Source organism: Pleurodeles waltl, chromosome 5 (genome assembly GCF_031143425.1).
Source record: "Pleurodeles waltl isolate 20211129_DDA chromosome 5, aPleWal1.hap1.20221129, whole genome shotgun sequence".
Taxonomy (NCBI): Eukaryota; Metazoa; Chordata; class Amphibia; order Caudata; family Salamandridae; genus Pleurodeles; species Pleurodeles waltl.
In genome coordinates, this window is record NC_090444.1 from 1250255041 (window position 1) to 1250272035 (window position 16995).

General features: G+C 44.4%; 1 protein-coding gene across 1 annotated transcript in view; it reads right to left on the reverse strand.

The window, feature by feature from the left end:
• Positions 1-16995, reverse strand: part of LOC138296400 (gamma-aminobutyric acid receptor subunit rho-1-like) — a 459035-nt gene that overhangs the window by 135752 nt on the left and 306288 nt on the right. The window contains exon 6 of the mRNA XM_069235486.1: positions 16552-16634. Within this exon, the coding sequence (XP_069091587.1) occupies positions 16552-16634 (83 nt within the window). The remainder of the gene's footprint in view (positions 1-16551; positions 16635-16995) is intronic.

Genomic DNA, 16995 nt, shown 5'->3' on the forward strand with positions numbered 1-16995 from the left:
ATGCAAAGCGTATGCAATACCACTATAGTCGCACAGCACTTACACACATGAAAGAACCACGCAGTGTTGCAAAAATAAAGGTACTTTATTAGGGTAACACAAATAATAGAAAACTGAATAAGCAGTCCCGCAACTCAAGGTACGTAAACACACTATTATGTACACATTAGCAATCAGTAAATAGCATAGAAAGTAATGAGCATTGGAAAAAGCAATAGCAAATAATGTGGGCCTTAGGGGAAGGTCAAACAATATGTTAAAAAAGTGAAATGTGAAAGGCAGTCCCCTACCCAAGGAAGAGGAATCAGTGGAAGGGAGTTGGAGGAACTAGGAACCTGAAGAGGTGAGTACCAGAGTGACCCTCAGTGACCAGGACAGCAGAGGTAAGTACCTGGTTTTCCCCAGAACCAACAGGAGGACTTTGGAAAAGGATTATGCAAGACCCAACCAAGACTGGAAGAATCCAAAGGTGGATCCTGACAGAAGAGGACCTGCAAAGGAAGGGGACCAAGTCCAGTTCACGTTGGAGTTTCTAGTGGTGGCAGGAGCCACTACTCACCCTTCAAGGAGGGGAGTCCATTGTGACCCTCAGCAGCTGGGAGAGTCACATGAAGAGGATGCAGCCCCACAGGCAATCCACTGGCAGCAGACACAGGAGTCGCAGCGAGGCCCACTCAGCACACCCGGAGGAGTGTTCCACATCGCTTGAGCAGCTGGTAGAAGACTGTGCTTTGCAGTTAAAAGTGCTGGGGCTACACGGAGCCTGAAGATCCCTTTGAGGAAGAGCAAACAAGCCTTGGTAGCTGCAGAAGTCACAGTCCACAGGGGTACTGTCCTGGAAGGAAAGGCAAGGGTTACCATCTCCCAAGTTAGACAGCTGGTAGAGAGGACCAAGGGGACCACTCCAGATTACCACCTGTGATGCAGGATCCATGCAGTTCCAGAAGAGAGAGGATCCACACAGCCAGTCGTTGTTGCAGTTGGTGCATGCAGATGCAGGGGAGTGACTCCTTCACTCCAAGGGAGGTTCCTTCTTACTTCTTGTGCAGGCTGAAGCCTTGTCAACCATAAGAGAATGCACAGCTGGGGAAATGTTGCAGTTGCTGGAAGGAGCTGGAGAAACAGTGTTGCAGAGTGGAGTCATTGACATAGTTGCAAATTGTTGGTTCCTGGAGGGTCCAGTTGCATTCCCAGTGGCCAGAAGATGAAGTAAATGATGCAGAGAAGTCCTGCTGGAATCTTGCATGTTGAATCTGAGGACCCACCCAAGAGGTAGAGCCTAAATAGCCCAGGAAGGGGAATTGATCACCTAGTGGGTGAACACCTATCAGGAGGGGGCTGTGATGTCACCTACCTGACCTAGCCACTCAGATGCTCCCCGGGGCCTCTGCAGAATCAAGTGGCCACCTGGAGGAGCTCTGGGCACCAGCCCTAGGGTGGTGATGGACAGGGGAGCGGTCACTCCACTTTCCCTTGTACAGTTTCACCCCAGAGCAGGGACCCGGAATCTGTGGACTGGTGCAAACCGGTTTATGCAAGAATGGCACCAAATGTGCCCTTCAATGCATACCGGTGGCTTGGGGATGCTACCCCTCCTAAGCCATCTAACACCTATTTCCAAGGGAGAGTGTGTTACCTCCCTCTCCCACAAGAAATCCTTTGTTATGCCTTCCTCTGCCTAAGCTGATCAAGCAACAGGAGGGCAGAAACCTGTCTGAGGGGTGGCAGCGTGGGCTGCCTGGAAAACCCTAGAAGACTGGTAAGAGCAATGCTGAGGAGCCCCTAAGGAGCAACCACAGAGCATGGGATCATACAACCAATACTGACGACAGTATTGGGGTATGATTCTGACATGTTTGATACCAAACATGCCCAGGTTCAGAGTTACCTTTATGTAGCTGGGCACAGGGACTGACTGACCTGTGTCCAGTACACGGGTAAACTTGCTTCCCTGCCCTTACGAAGTCCAGTGTAATGGAGATGCAGCTTGTAGGGGCACCTCTGCTCATGAAGGGGTGCCCTCACACACAGACACCTGCACCCTGCCCTCTGGGCTAGAAGGGCCTACCACAGGGGTGACTTACAGTGACCTGGTGCAGTGACCTGTGGTGAAAGGGTGCATGCACCTTTTCAGGCAGGCTGCAATAGCAGGCCTGCAAACACATTTTGTATGGGCTCCCATGGATGGCATAATACATGCTGCAGCCCATGGGAAACCCCTGGTGCCCCAATGAGCTGGGTACTTAAGTACCCTATACTAGGTACAGTGCTTAATTTGAGCCGGTGGTTTCTGGTGCAGGACAGCAGCACTTATTTTTGAGGGCTGGCACTTATTTTTCTGCCTCAAGCATTTGCTGTGAGCAAAAGACACATATGGGAAAGACAGAGGAAGAAAAAAACAAAAAAGTGTCACAAAGGGAGAAAGCAGAAAGCTGCAAGCAGTGAGCTGAATGGGGAGGGAGTGGCTATAAATTGACTAAAAGGGCTGAGGTGGCTTCAGGATTACGCTGTCTCACAATTCTGTGCTCGCACATTTACTTGCAACAGCTGCGTGTTTCAGAGGAGATCTTTGGGCACCGGCACATTTATATTTACAAATTAAGCACTGACTAGGGACTTATATGGACACACCAGTATGCCAATTGTGGGTTATGCAAAGTCCGAAGCAACCTAATTTACAGGGAGAGAGCACAATCACTGAGGTCCTAGTTAGCAGTATCCCAGTGAAAGCATACTGACAGCAAGCAAAAAGTGTGGGTGACCATGCCATATAGATGGTACTTTCCTACATAGTGTTCCTATCCTTGAACAGGAAGTACAGATTGCATGGTGTGCAAAGGCTAACTAAACAAGCAACTCCTACCACAGATTCCTAGAAAACTATCATGCAAGAAATGTATGTAAATGCCATTGCTAAAAGCAGCTTAGCTAAAATTAATAAAATATTAAATGTAAATTGAAGCTAAAAACAGGGGTGACCAACTCAAGTCGAAGAGGTCTTTACAACAAAATGGATTGTGAGTGTCCTAATAAGTGATTATTCCACTTTTATATGCAAGTAGGTAATGCCTGCTGCTACCCATCTGGAGATTCCTTTTTTCAACAAAGGATAACCCTTTCATGAATTAATGAATGCTACCAGCAACTGATCATACTTTCTGAATTATTTTTTTCTGTTGATAAGGCTGCATTCAAAGAGTGCTAAAAGGATGTTTTGAGAATGATTAGTTAATGGAGGTGAAAGTTAGTAGGTATGCATTAGTACACAGTGTGATTATATCCCTGGTGATTTGCAAATAAGGTTGTTTGGTTCTTTGACTGCATATGCCTGTATTTCTGTAACTGTTCATCACATCTAGCTGAAGTAAGGTCTTGCAGTACTGCTGTGTTTCAAGAGAGATATTGAGGACAGCCCGGCAGATCGACAGTAATTGTCATGGACAATACTGTGTTGGGCTCACATTTTGCTGGCAGATTTCTCAGCAGAGATAAGGCACTGAAAATATATTTTACAAATTTCTTAACAATCCTGTGTGATCATTTAGAAGGATGGTTCTGAGGTTGAAGGTACCACCGTATGCCTGTGAAATGTACTTTAATCAATGCATAGCTGAAGCCCGTAGGAGCCAGTCCTCTTAGGTAGGACAAAGTTGATGGGGTTGTACTTAGAGTGGAGGAAGACTTTTTTAAGAACACCAGATATTAAATCGCTTCCATTTAACTGTGAATGTTCTGTTAATGGACAACACCCTTGACTGCGTACAGATGTTTCAACAGACTGCAGGAAAGCATAAACGAGAAAATTTAAAGTGCCAAGCTCATAGTTTCAAGGAGCATGTATTTTGCTACTGGGCTTGTTTGTGAATCTGGACAGGAGATTCATCCCAGTGGAATGGATGGCACTTCCACTGGGTGCTGCATGTCAGTGAACCAGGATTGTCTGGGCCACGTCAGAGAAATTAGTATAATATGACATTGTTTTTGTTTCCACTTGTGGTGACTCTAACAATTAATGAGTAGAGTAAAGTTATATGCCTATTTCCCTGACCATGTGATTAAAAACACATTACCTCAGTACCTTGCTCAAGGTATCTGGTTGCGAAAGATTGGAATTTTTTGTTTGCGCACAGTGAGAAAAGGCCTAGCCTTGGGTTTTCCCATGACTTGAATGCTTCTCGTAGCAAACTTTATTCATGGTTGTCTTGTGTTGTACAACTGAGCCAATGTGATTGGCTGTTAACTGTTACTGGAAGATCTTCCTCTCTTAGAGAATTCTGGTGGCAAATGGGCCAATGTCACCGATATTGCATTTCTGCTGGCAGTATTTGTCCTCCTTGCTTGTTAATTTAAAACATCAGTGTTGTGTTGTCTATTCATATCAACACTAGCAAGTGACATTGCTGAAGGCGGCACGCTCTGGTTGGCTGGGGCAAGGCACCTGCCAGGCAGAACCTATCACTCCCATTAGGAGTGGGTGATTACACTCACTGTATAACCTGTGCTCACCCTTTGGTAGCTTGGCACTGAGCAGTCAAGCATACCACAGGGGCACTGTGTAAAGCATTCGCACATCACTTTCGCACAACAAACACACTGATTGTCTTAAAAGAGACCACACACAAGGTGTATGCAAATAAAGTTTGTATTCAACACATGTTAATTAACACAGCATGAACATGATGTATCTCTGGGCATAAATCGCATTTGGAAATATCACTAGCAGTACTAGTCCTGAGGGAGCGTAGCTTATATAATCTATATTAACATGAAATGTTTATGAACTAATGTATAATAATGCCGCATAGAAACTGTATTAATGTACTTTGCTATAACGTGCGTTTGAAATGTGCCCACGGGGAGTGGCCGTCAATATATACGGGGACTAATGAAACTGACTAATAATGTTGAAATTGATATGTTATAATATGATTTTACACTAATAATAATAGACATATGTAAGAGTTTTGCTAATAAATCATTAGGCCTTAGTTAGCAAGAGTCGTGGCCTAGCTGTCTGACTCTCATATTAAATGTATTTTTCTAACGTGCAGTATGCTGACTTGCTGAAGGACATGAACTCTTGTTTTTCTCCAAACTAGAAGCTGAATGTAACTGTAGTAGATCCGTTCTTGTGAAATTCGACTTGCTTATAGAAACCTTTTAGCTGAACGCAACACTGTAGACCAGTCGTAGGTACAAGGTCGCCTAAACCGGTACAGACAATGGAGCAATGACCGAAGAGGTGCAAAGGACCACAAGACTATGAAATCATACTGGACATTCCACCCGCTAAAGACGTCAATCATAAGGACCAATAAAATACGTGAGAACTGTTATGGGGTGACAAATTCGATGACCTAATGTTAAGTTAATTGGATAGAGATAGTGGGGTGCAACCCCTTGTCCAACCAGATTTTAGGGGAATGTACAACAAAAAAGGGGATAAAAACCCTTGACACCAGGAAGTAAATTAGAACTAGGGAGTAGGAGACTACAGTAGGAGTGGGGAGATGCTGATGTGATTTGCTGTGATCCAGAGACTTTGTCACTTTGCTTAGTGACTTGCTAATTTTTAGAACCATCCTTGCCCTTAGATTGCCCGTTTACACTTTACCTCCTTATGAGGGAAGTGCCCCCTTTTACCGGAGCTGAATCCTTGATGGCGAATCAACTGATGTCCTGAGGACGAAGACCGAACCTGAGTGCTGACCCAATAACTAGAAGGTAACTATATGACAATTAAATTGTGATTGTCTGTTTGCTTTTCCTTTCTAGGTACCAACTGCTTCTTTTGACAGAGACCATAGTTAGATGTTTTCCAAATTGGTGTTTCTAAATTGTTTTGCATGAAGCCCAACATGCCAATGCTAATTAAAGGTTAGGAGAGGGGTTTCCTAAACTGACGCAAATAGACAAATGACTGAATCTATGCTTTGTTGAATAACGTGATGTTACTCCGCTAATGTTAACCTATGCTGACGCCGTGTTATATTCTATTGTTTGTGATTCTTGCTTTGATGAAGTCTTATCAGAGTTGCCACATTGTGACCATGCTAATGTGTTTCTGGGTTTTGAGACTAATAAACTTACTAGTAGAATTGTAATCAATAGGGAATAAACTTCACAAAATCGTACTAAACTGGTGTGGTTATTCATGACTGAAAGGTCATGGTGTATCCTGAGTTTCATTAAATGTCATTGACTAAGGTGAATTGCATTGTTTTAATAAATATTGATGACATTATTGACCCATTGATTGACATGTTGATTAGCTATCTCGTCCTAAGGTGTCTTCAATCAGGGTCAAAAGATTCATTGGCCTAAAACGAGTCCCAATGTGAGTAAAATTAGTCATAAAAGGACGCGTTAACAGTCCCAACAGAGTTAAAATAACATCAGTAATATGTACACTTTGGGAAAGATCCTACTTTACCCAAGCACCCTCATGTCAGCACGAGACCCACCAGAGCAATTATTCTAATTCAATCCCACACATTTAAAGGGTGCACCCCGGTTCACAGCAATAGCGGTAATGTGTACAGATAGAAAATTATAACACTTTGAAATACCCTTGTGGGACAGTGGCCGCATGGGTCAAACCAATGTCAAACGTAATACACTCTTGGAAAGAATCAATATTTAGGGCAACACCACCACATAGTGTTGTTAATCACAGGCAGTCACTCCTATGCACTCACTCAGCACCGATACCCGGTGCTACAGATATCAGGCAGGTTTGTAAGACAAGCACTCGCACACACACTCACACACCACAACCTGAGGAGGTGCACTGATATCCAACAGGTCAATAGATGTTGTACTTGCATTTTTGGGAGGACCCAAAGTGTCCATCCTAGAGGGAAGGGATTCCTCAGTGTACGCTGGGAAGATATTGGGGGGTGTTCCTCAGTTGGATGGGCTAGCTATCTTCCCACCACGGGTGGGGAAGATTCACGTCTGCATAGGCAGTTTCCTGTGGAGCTAGGTGACAAATAGGTCTCATCATCCTTCTCACAGTGAGAGAGGAGTCTGGGACGGGCCAAAGCCCAGGAGGTCCCATGTTCCTTCTCAAAGGGAGGGGGAAGTTGGGGATGGGCTAGTGCCAAGGAAGTCTCATGTTCTTTCTCAAGGTGAGCAGGGTGTGAGTCAGGGGCAGGCAAAAGCCCAGGAGGCTTCATGTTCCTTCTCAAAGTGAGTGGGGAGTTGAGGTGGCAAAAGCCCAGAATACCCACAACCAGCCCCTGGTGGATCCCCAAAGGGAGCACCAGGTGGGAGAGCTGGCCTGTACCGGGGATTTTCCTAAACCATTTTGCTACTAGTGGGACATTGCTCTGAGTGTGCCTCCCACTAGAATAGCCTGTGAAGCATTTATCTGGCCTGACAATGCAGGCCTGTGGAGGTGCAAGTGAGCTTGTGCTCAGGTTGGCACTTCTACCTCTGTTGCCAATTTTTAGTGCAAGTGCAACTGCACCTCCACAGGCCTGCATTGTAATTGTCCAGTGTTTGCAACCAGAAAAATGCTTTTTTCCATGGAACAAAGCAAAATGCGACTCTGTAACTTGTTTACTGAATCGCATTTTGCTTTTGCGATTCGGTTTTAGGAAAGGGCATGTTTAGGGCATCCCTTCCTAATACCGAATCTCACTTTGCGACAAGGAATGTAGTCACAAAACATTGGCATTTACCACCAACTTCAATATGGTGGTAACCCATTCGCAAATGGGAAGGGGTACCCAGGGACAACTTCCCCTCTGTGAATGGTAACGTAAATATTTTTGCAGAGCAGGTAGAGGTCCACTGCCTACTCTGAAAAAAAATGAAGAGAAAACTTTTCATTTTTTTGTTTGAAATGCATCCTGGGCTGCATTGCTAAAAAAAAAAAACTTTATTTAAAAGCATTCACGGACATGGTGGTCTGCTGTCCCCGGCAGGAAAACGAGATGCATTACAAAAACGAAAAATGAACGTTTTTGTTTAATTTTGTTTAATTTTTTCAGAGGAGGCAGTGGTCCATTGGACCACTGCCTGCTCTGAAAAATGTTTGCAGTTCCATTCACAACGGGGAAGGGGTCCCATGGGGACCCCTTCCCTTTTGCAAATGGGTTACCACCCATTTCAAATGGGTGCAAACTGCGATTGGTTTTCCTGCATTGCACTGCGACTCGCAATTAGGAAGGGGACACCCCTTCCTAATTGCGACTCGTAACCCCGTTTTGCGATTCAGTAACCGAATCGCAAAACGGGTTTTGTGCATTGCAAAGTGCATTTTGCACGTCGCAAACAGCGATTTTAGCTGTTTGCGACGTGCAAAATGCTTCCTACATCTGGCCTCATATCCTTTGTCTGGATCATACTTCTGTGATATTGAGCTGGAGAGAGGCACACTGTTTTGGGAAGGGGGGCAACGCATCACACAACACAAACTGGCAAGGAGCTGGTACGACGGCGGCATCACCCTGCCAGATGTCCAAAAATATTATTGGGTAGCACAACTATCTACCATCGACGGTTGGATATTTGGCCCTCTGGATGAGCTGGCATACGAACTTGACAAATGCAAATGCAGCCAGAGGGGATCCTGTTAGCTCTTTATGAATCCCACCAACATAAACGACTCAGGGGGCCCCACGAGAATAGTATTGGATCTTTGGCACACAGTAAAAAATTGGGTTAGAAAGGGACTGTCACTAAAGCTACACCTCTCTGAGACTGAGCAGCGCTGGACACAATGAAACAACTTCTGGGATTTGCAAGGTGGGACCTGATGGGCATCTTCAAAGGGGGAGACTTATGGCAGCAGGGCGATGTGGTGCCTTTTACAGAGCTACAACAGGAGTATCAATTGGCTCCAACTGAAATATTTCAGTATTTATAAGTTAGATATGCACTTCAATCGGTACCATTGAAAGCCACAATACTACTGTACTCTGACCCCCTAGAGGACAGATTGTTGGATGGATGGATGTCCCAGAAAACTATCTCCCTAACATACAAGAGAATGCTATACAATATGCCAGATTGACTGATGATTTTGAAAGAGTGATGGACAAACAACCTAGGGAAAACTGAAGATGACGAATGGCAAGAGGCCCTTGCTTCCCCTAGAGCGATAGCTATATGCTCAGTTTTCAGACTGGTACAACCAAAAATACTACATCGCACATACTACGCCCACATCATATAGGCCAAAATGTGCAAAACGATAAACATAGCTTGCAAGCTGGGTTGTGGCCAGGAGGGTACCTACTTTCACACACACTGGGCCTGTTCACACATATAAACATTCTGGGGGGTGATTACTGACATCATGAATGAAGTGTTAGGGACTAATCTTGCACCCCTGGCGAAGTTGTGTTTACTGGATGTATGGGAAGGAACAGAATTGACCTGGATGCACCATATCTGTGTGATGCTGGGGTGGGCCATCACAAATTAAACATAGCCTGACTGTGGGAGGCAGAACAATTGCCCCACTTGGAGGACTGGAAAAAAGACATGGATTGATGCATGCTGGCAGAACAAGTGATATATGAGGGTCGAGGCTAACCACGTAAATGGACAAAGACCTGGGATCATTGGAATGACTATAGAGGTGATATTTGTCATAACCTGTGGCAAGAGGCAATTCCAGAAATGTGAAATATTGGAGCTTATGCGGATAAGAGGGAGACACTCCAAGTCACAGAGGCCTCTGCCGGGGAAGCAAGGGTATACGTCAAGTCATAATGTAACACCTGAACTTAATGTCTCTGTAACATGGTTTTCCCTATTGTGCTTGAAATCAATAAAAAGATTTATAAAAAAAAGCCTTTGATCCTGGTGACAGATCTAAATGAAGGTATCTGTAGCAGCAATAATTCATGTTCAGTCCTCTGCTTCATTGTCCTTGCTGGGTGTCATCCTACTTATGCAGAAGATGCTACAAGGAATGTTTGAGACACTTGTGGTTGTCGGTTCCAATCAAGTACTCCAAGCACCAGGAGAATCATACTGAACTATGTAACGTTTACAACTATTTGCTAACACAAATGTGCTCTTTGGAGGGAACAGTCAAGTGTGTATAATGCAGGATCAATAAATGATGTAAATGCTCATCAGGGCCCCGAGAGGTCCCCAAGTTCGGTACATATTTCCAAATGCCCGATGCTAATTAGGCAAAGCCAATAGAGCCATGGGTGCCTTAAATTTTCCTCAGATTATTATTTTTCCTGAGGACCTACAGTGGTGAGAAGGAGGGTATCTTGAGGGAAGATGTCCTACAGAGAAAACAGGAAGGGAGAAATAGTACAGCCTCCGAAAAATTGTCTGAGGCCAAAAAGAGAGCAAAGTCTTGCCCATCCCCATGTATGCCTGCTGTCACAGGTATGCCAGGTACAGAAAAGGCATTAAATCAAGGCAGAAGTGGGCCAGCCAGGAAAAGTCACACTGCCCAAGTTCAAGTATTTAAACATAATAGTAGTTCTGCCTTTGGGAGAGTGGAGGAAGCTAAGGCCCTCATTACGACCCTGGCGCTTGGTGGTAAAGCGGTGGTAAGACTGCAAACAGGCCGGCGGAAGAAAAAATTGAATTATGACCGTGGCGGTTACCGCCACGGTCATCCGCCACTTCACCATTCCGACCGCCATGGCGGTGAAGACCGCTGGGCTGGACATTGCGGTCTCCAGCCCGGAGGTCGTCACTAGACCGCCGACGGTATCAGGACCCTGCATACCGTCATGGATCTCGGGTGGCTGTGAACCGCCATGAGATCCATGGCGGTAGGCACTATCAGTGCTAGGGAATTCCTTCCCTGGCACTGATAGGGGTCTCCCCCACCCCCACTACCCCCCACGAATCCTCCCCCCACACTCCCACCCCCCTGCCACCCCCTAAAGGTGGCACAACTCCCCTCCCCACCCCGACCCCCAACATGCACATATACACACCCCTACACACACACACCCCCAACATGCACATACACGCCCCCTACACGCACACATACACACTGACAACACATACCCACACACATACAAACATACATGCACACCGTCCAAACCGCACACATTTCCCATACACACAACACCCCCGCACGCATACACTCACTCACACACCCCCTCTACACACTCACACGCACACCCCCATGCACGCACACAACACACAACACCCCCGCACCCCCTCCCCTAACGGACGATCAACTTACCTTGTCCGTTGATCCTCCGGGAGGGGACGGGATCCATGGGGGCAGCTCCGCCACCAGCACACCGTCACCAGACACCGCCACACTGAATCATGGGACGTGATTCTATGGGCGGTGTTCTGTTGACATGGCGGAGGAGGTTGAGCAGCCTCCAATTTCCCGCCGACTGCCAGTATGGCTGCTGGCGGCTTTCCGTACGGAAAAAGACGGCGGGCTGCCAGCGGTCATAATACGTGACGTGGAAGACCGCCACCACTGGCGGTCTTCAGCACGGCGGTACCTCGGCGGTCTTGCGAAAAGACCGCCGAGGTCGTAATGACCCCCTAAGTCTCCTAAGGTCATGGATAAGAGAAATTAAGTTACCCACTTACTATAGACAAGCCCCCCCACAACTCTCAAACCAGGGTCCTGTACACTGATGTTAGATAAAATCCACAGGCGGAAGAAAGCTAATAAATTGCAGCCATTAAATCATTCTAAAATGTTGGCCATTACCCTACAGATTCCCTCACTCTCTGGGATCTTCTCAGGAAATGTGGCTCATGTGGGATTTTAGGTTGGGGACGGAGCCAACAAAAATTGATTTTATTTTATCTGTTATAGCAAGCATGTACCTAAAGCAGAAATTGATTTATCTTACGCTGGCCTGCAGATAAGGATCCATGCAAAGGGTGAGCTTTGCCTGAAAGGTCCCAGTCGCAACCCCATCCTAAGTTTGCATGGAGAGTTGATCCTGAAGCAGAGGGAGTTTATTTCATCCTACTCAAATGTAGGGCAATACCAGGGCCCAACCTTCTGAGTACATTACTCTGAGAACTTGAGGTTTGCAATCGATAATGACTGGGCAGTGGAGTATAAAGGATCATTCTATAGGTGTGAGTGGAATAATTGGTTTGCCCCATCATGCAGTATCAGGGCATGCAAGAGTGGGAAAACATGATGAATGTCCCAGAGAAGGTGGAGTTCTTTCACAGCCTGAGAATCTTAAACTAGAATATACATGGGTTTAAGCAATTTAAAGGGACTGGTCATCTAGATCAAAGAGTAAGAATAAACCATGAAGTGTTCCTTCAGGAGTCCTGATTGCAAGAGCACAGTGCCATCAAGTGCTTTGTAGCAATTAACAGCAAAGGTAGCCAGCGGGGGAAGTACTGAGCCTCTGCGGGGGCTGACCTTAGTTTCCACTATGGCAATTAAGACTCAACATAATTAACCTGTCCAGTGGAGTACACATCTCAGTAGTAGAGCTATGGGTGAAGAACAATGAATGTAGTCAATTCATATTGATAAATGTGTTCATCCATAATGAGGAGTCCATAACTCCAGAACTAATAAATGTGTTGATTTTGACAATTTTTTTCAGAAGGTGCTGGGAAATTTCCAGATGCTATGTAATTATGGCTGGGGATTTCAATGCACATTTCTATCCTAAGCAATTGGACAAATTCTTGCAGGAGGTAGTAGAGTATTGTAATATTCCCACTGCCTCTTTTTGTGACTAAGAGGAGGTACAGATGTTGGGTCGATGGTTGGCAAATAATGGGTTGTTATATTTAGATGGTCGCTTGAAGACTGATACTCTGGCAATTGCAACAATCCGTTATGGTTGCCAAGGATGCCCTATTGACCATATGTTTGTTCCAGCTGATGTCATAGACCGAAGGCTATTAAATTGGCGGTGTTCAGTAGAAATCCATTAATAGCAGTTTGATCCTACTGAGTGTGAACACTCAAAACAAGCTAAAACAAAGATAAAGCAAAGTGGCTATTTGGAAAACAGTGGAATAGTAACCTGCAAGTGAAATGGAAAGTGTCTTTTGGTTTGTGGCCGACTATCAGGGTCTATGGAAATAAGTATTTGTCCGTGTTAATTGTAACTAGTGTCTGTCCCTCAAAATGGGGACATCTTAAAATCTGTAGTCCCTAAAATATCCCAGTCAGAGACTTTTCTCTTTGAAAGCACCTACCTTGATGATGAAGTAGCTCAGCTAGAATCACACGGGCCCGTTATGATCAAGTTACCGTTGTGACCAACCAACTGCTGAACCTTTGCACAACCCACAGGTTCAATGAAGAAAAAAACAATACAAGTCAGAGCTTGGTTGGATTGTACTGGCCAGGCACAGTCATCATTTAGCTCAGCTATATTTGCAGATGTAGTCTCTCGAGGCATACCTCCTTCAATTTTGCTAGTAAGGGCTTCAAGTTGTTGTGTCTTTGTCTCTGAACTACTTGGACTAACTGAAGGCTAACACACAGGCATGGCTAGGCACACCATAACAAACCAGGAGAGATTTGAAACAACCATAAAGCTTTTTCTCAGCCAAGGAATAAGGAACAGCACTCAGCACCACATACTGGAAGCACCAACACCAGTAGGGTCCCGCAGGTCTGTGTCAAAAGAAGTGGTTGATAAACTGGAAAGAAACTCCACATTACATTTAGAAGTCTCACCAGCCATGGTGAGTGCAAGATCATAAATCTAACTAACCATGATGGAGCAAGTTTTGCTTCTCAGATGTTTTTTAAGAAGGCCAAAAAATGCCTTTTCCCAGAATGGTTTCTGGTGGGCAAGTGTAGTTGACCAGTTACAAACTCCTGAGGTCTGCCCTGCAGAAAACATTGCGCATTCCCTCACAAAGGTTCTACGTTTCTTGGAACAAAGAAACAGGTGAGGATGAAGAAGTGGGGAATGGGGCAGTTCTTGATGTGCACTATGCATACTCCAGCTTGAAAATGCTGTTCTAATAGAGAAATTTTCACAATGAGCTAAAATTAACTCTAAACACAGGCGTGCCACAAATTATTGCAAACTTTGCTCATTGTCCTGTTTTAAAAACTTTTCACAAAATGTTTATGAACATTTCAAACACATGCATAATAAATAAACACCAATGATCCTTGGTCTAAAACACTGAACTTACTTTTCCTGGGGCAGTCAGTAGGAATCATTCTTGGTTGTAGTTACTGTACATCAAAAACCTTTAACTGATGCCCCAGTCCCAACAAATGACATTAGAGTTGAGGGTAGGTATGCTCTTGCAACTACACAACAGGGGCACCAAAATGTGCCACTGCGAATCGCCAGATTTACAATTTGATGGCTTTATAAAGGCACCCACAAACTGTTGCCAGAACCAACCAGATGTAAGAACTAGCAGGTACAAAGTGAAAAAGGTTGAAGATGACCCGCCTGCTCAATTGGGTGGGGGTTCATTCTTACACAAGCGATGCACCTGTCTATACATCAAAATGTAATGGTCGTGAATGACTACTTTAGTGCTTCTTCCACCTTTCTGTCCATTGGGTCAGCCAAGCAAGATTCTTCCACCTTCGATGTAGGATGATTTAGCGGTCATTATAATCAAGAAACTGTTCTTTCTACTGGAGGAAATTCTGTCTCAAACCCCTCCATTGGATAGTCCATCCCTGGGAATCTATTCGTGTTCACTGTTTTCCATTCCTGCAATAACATTTTTTGGGTGTGCTGTGCAGAGGAAGTGAGTACGAAAATATTTGCGGAACAAACATACCCCCTTGAATTTTAACATCTCTTGAATATCACTTGCAACTCCAATAAATGGACATCTACCTATATCACGCTAGAGGAAAGACCCTCCTAATCCCTCCCAGCACTTTCCATTCTTCTGGTAATTTCCTTCTTTGTATGACTGGATGCCTTGATTTGAAATAGAATTACCAGGGACATCTGCTCTGATAAGGATCTTATAGTGGGACTTGCATCCCTCCTGTTCCCTCCTCCTTGCTTTTTGCACTGCTGTGGTCAGAGCAAGAATATATGAAAGCAGGAACTTTGTAGCGCCAGCTGAGGTATGATTCTCTTTGTCGGTAAAACTCTTGGTTCTATGTCTTGCCACCGACTAGAGCACATGCTACTGGCATTCCAAGAGGTTGCGTGTCACTGACCCAGCGAAGGGCTAACTCTAGGCGATATGTTATATAAAGTAAAGAAAAAATATAGCTCAGTACAAAATAATGCACAAAACATAAACAAGCATTTGTAATGCAATGGGTCTCGCGTTTGCTCGAGTTAAAGTTATTAGCGTGGTAAACTCCTAACTAGACTTTTCTTGCCACATAAACTGAAAATGAAAAATAAAACAGTTTCACATAACTAACCGGATTTTTCTTGCCACATAAAGTGAAAATGCAAAGTAAAACAGTTTCACATAAGCGAGCTGACGGCTGCCATGAGTGCAAAGCAGACACACAAGAGGAAACAGAAGTTCGTTTGCAGTGAAACGTATCAGCAAAAGTGCAATTATCCATGTGACTGGCAAAAGTACAATTATCCAAGTAACAGGGTAGATGTTATGCAAAGTGCTCGACTACTGCCCAGCGAGATCACGCTGGAGAAAAAGTAGTCCAGAAACCATACTGAAAACATGGAGCCTCGTATGTTTTCAGTAATTGGCCAGTGCGCTCGAAGTGGGCTAAACACAGGAAAAGGCATGACGTTTGCATGCCTTTCACTAATGAAATCAAGCAAATTTTAAATGGCAAGCCTACGAACCAACCAAACTAATGCGTGTGACATGGGCATGGTTAAAAGCCCACAGAGAGATTACAACAGGGACAGAGCGCTTTGCGCTCGGCCCTAAAAAGGGAATACAAATGTTCAAATGAGAGTATTGGAAATGAGGTTGTCAGCAGGGTGACCTCCCACTCAATAAGTGAGAAGATGGGTGAGAAAGATGGGCAAGGTGGTAATGGATTCAGTTTCTTTAATGATGCTCCTGTTCCTAAAGTCTATAAATGTTCACAATACAGACCAAAGAAGGAGTACTGAGAGGGCATTTTGATTTGCCACTTATCACCATCACACAGACATTTACAAGTTCTCAGAGTGATCATCTGCTTCCAAACTTATGTTCCATCCTGCAGAGGCATCCAGTAGTCGAGCTGTACCTACTCTTATCCAGGGAGGGGATAAGTGGACCACTCGGAAATCTCATAATTTAAGGTCCTTGCTCTCCTATTTGTAGATCACAGAATAATAAAGATAATCAAAATGCCTGAAATTTCGGCTGGCGCAGGGAGGTGATAATGCAGAGATCAGTGTGTTCAGCTCAAGGAGATGAGGCAAATGATGGAACAGAAGGCCTTTGGGTTTGTGTCACTCACGACTTACAGTAAAATGTTCCACACACCCCTTATCTAAGAGGATTTACAATTTTTATATAGCCATTCTGTAAGCACTAACTCATAAGTCCTGTGCCCAGCTTGAGTGCTAATTCTGACCATTTCATCATTATGTGTCTCTATGCAAAGTCAGGTAAGAAGGAGAACATGCTGGCACTAATCTGGCATGTATTTCCATTATATAAAACAACAAGCTTTTATTGCTTACTTACAGCTTTCTATCTCTAATGAGCATGTTTGTGTGTCCAGAGGAAAGCGGCTGAAATCCATGTTGCACATCGCAGTAACTGTGACCCTACAAAAGAAATGCAGTTATATGAAGCCATTTTTCTATTTAAATTAAGTCCAGCACTTTCAGCATTTTTTCATATACATCTAAATAACAAGTAGACACAAATCAATTTGTATTAGGTATCAATTATCAGAAATACCCTGCATCCCTTCTCTTCCCTCAGGCATACATCTCCACAGGTGGATACACAATCCGTTTACACGTCTCACTTCATCCAAAATCAAACCTCTGTTAATGTCCTTCATAGTACATCATACATAAGCTAATCTCTCATTATATCAGAGAGGACAGTAGTGGTACTAGTAAGATATGCTCATTTGAGATCTTGTCCCTTAAACAATAAATGATAGATAGTTGAAAACCA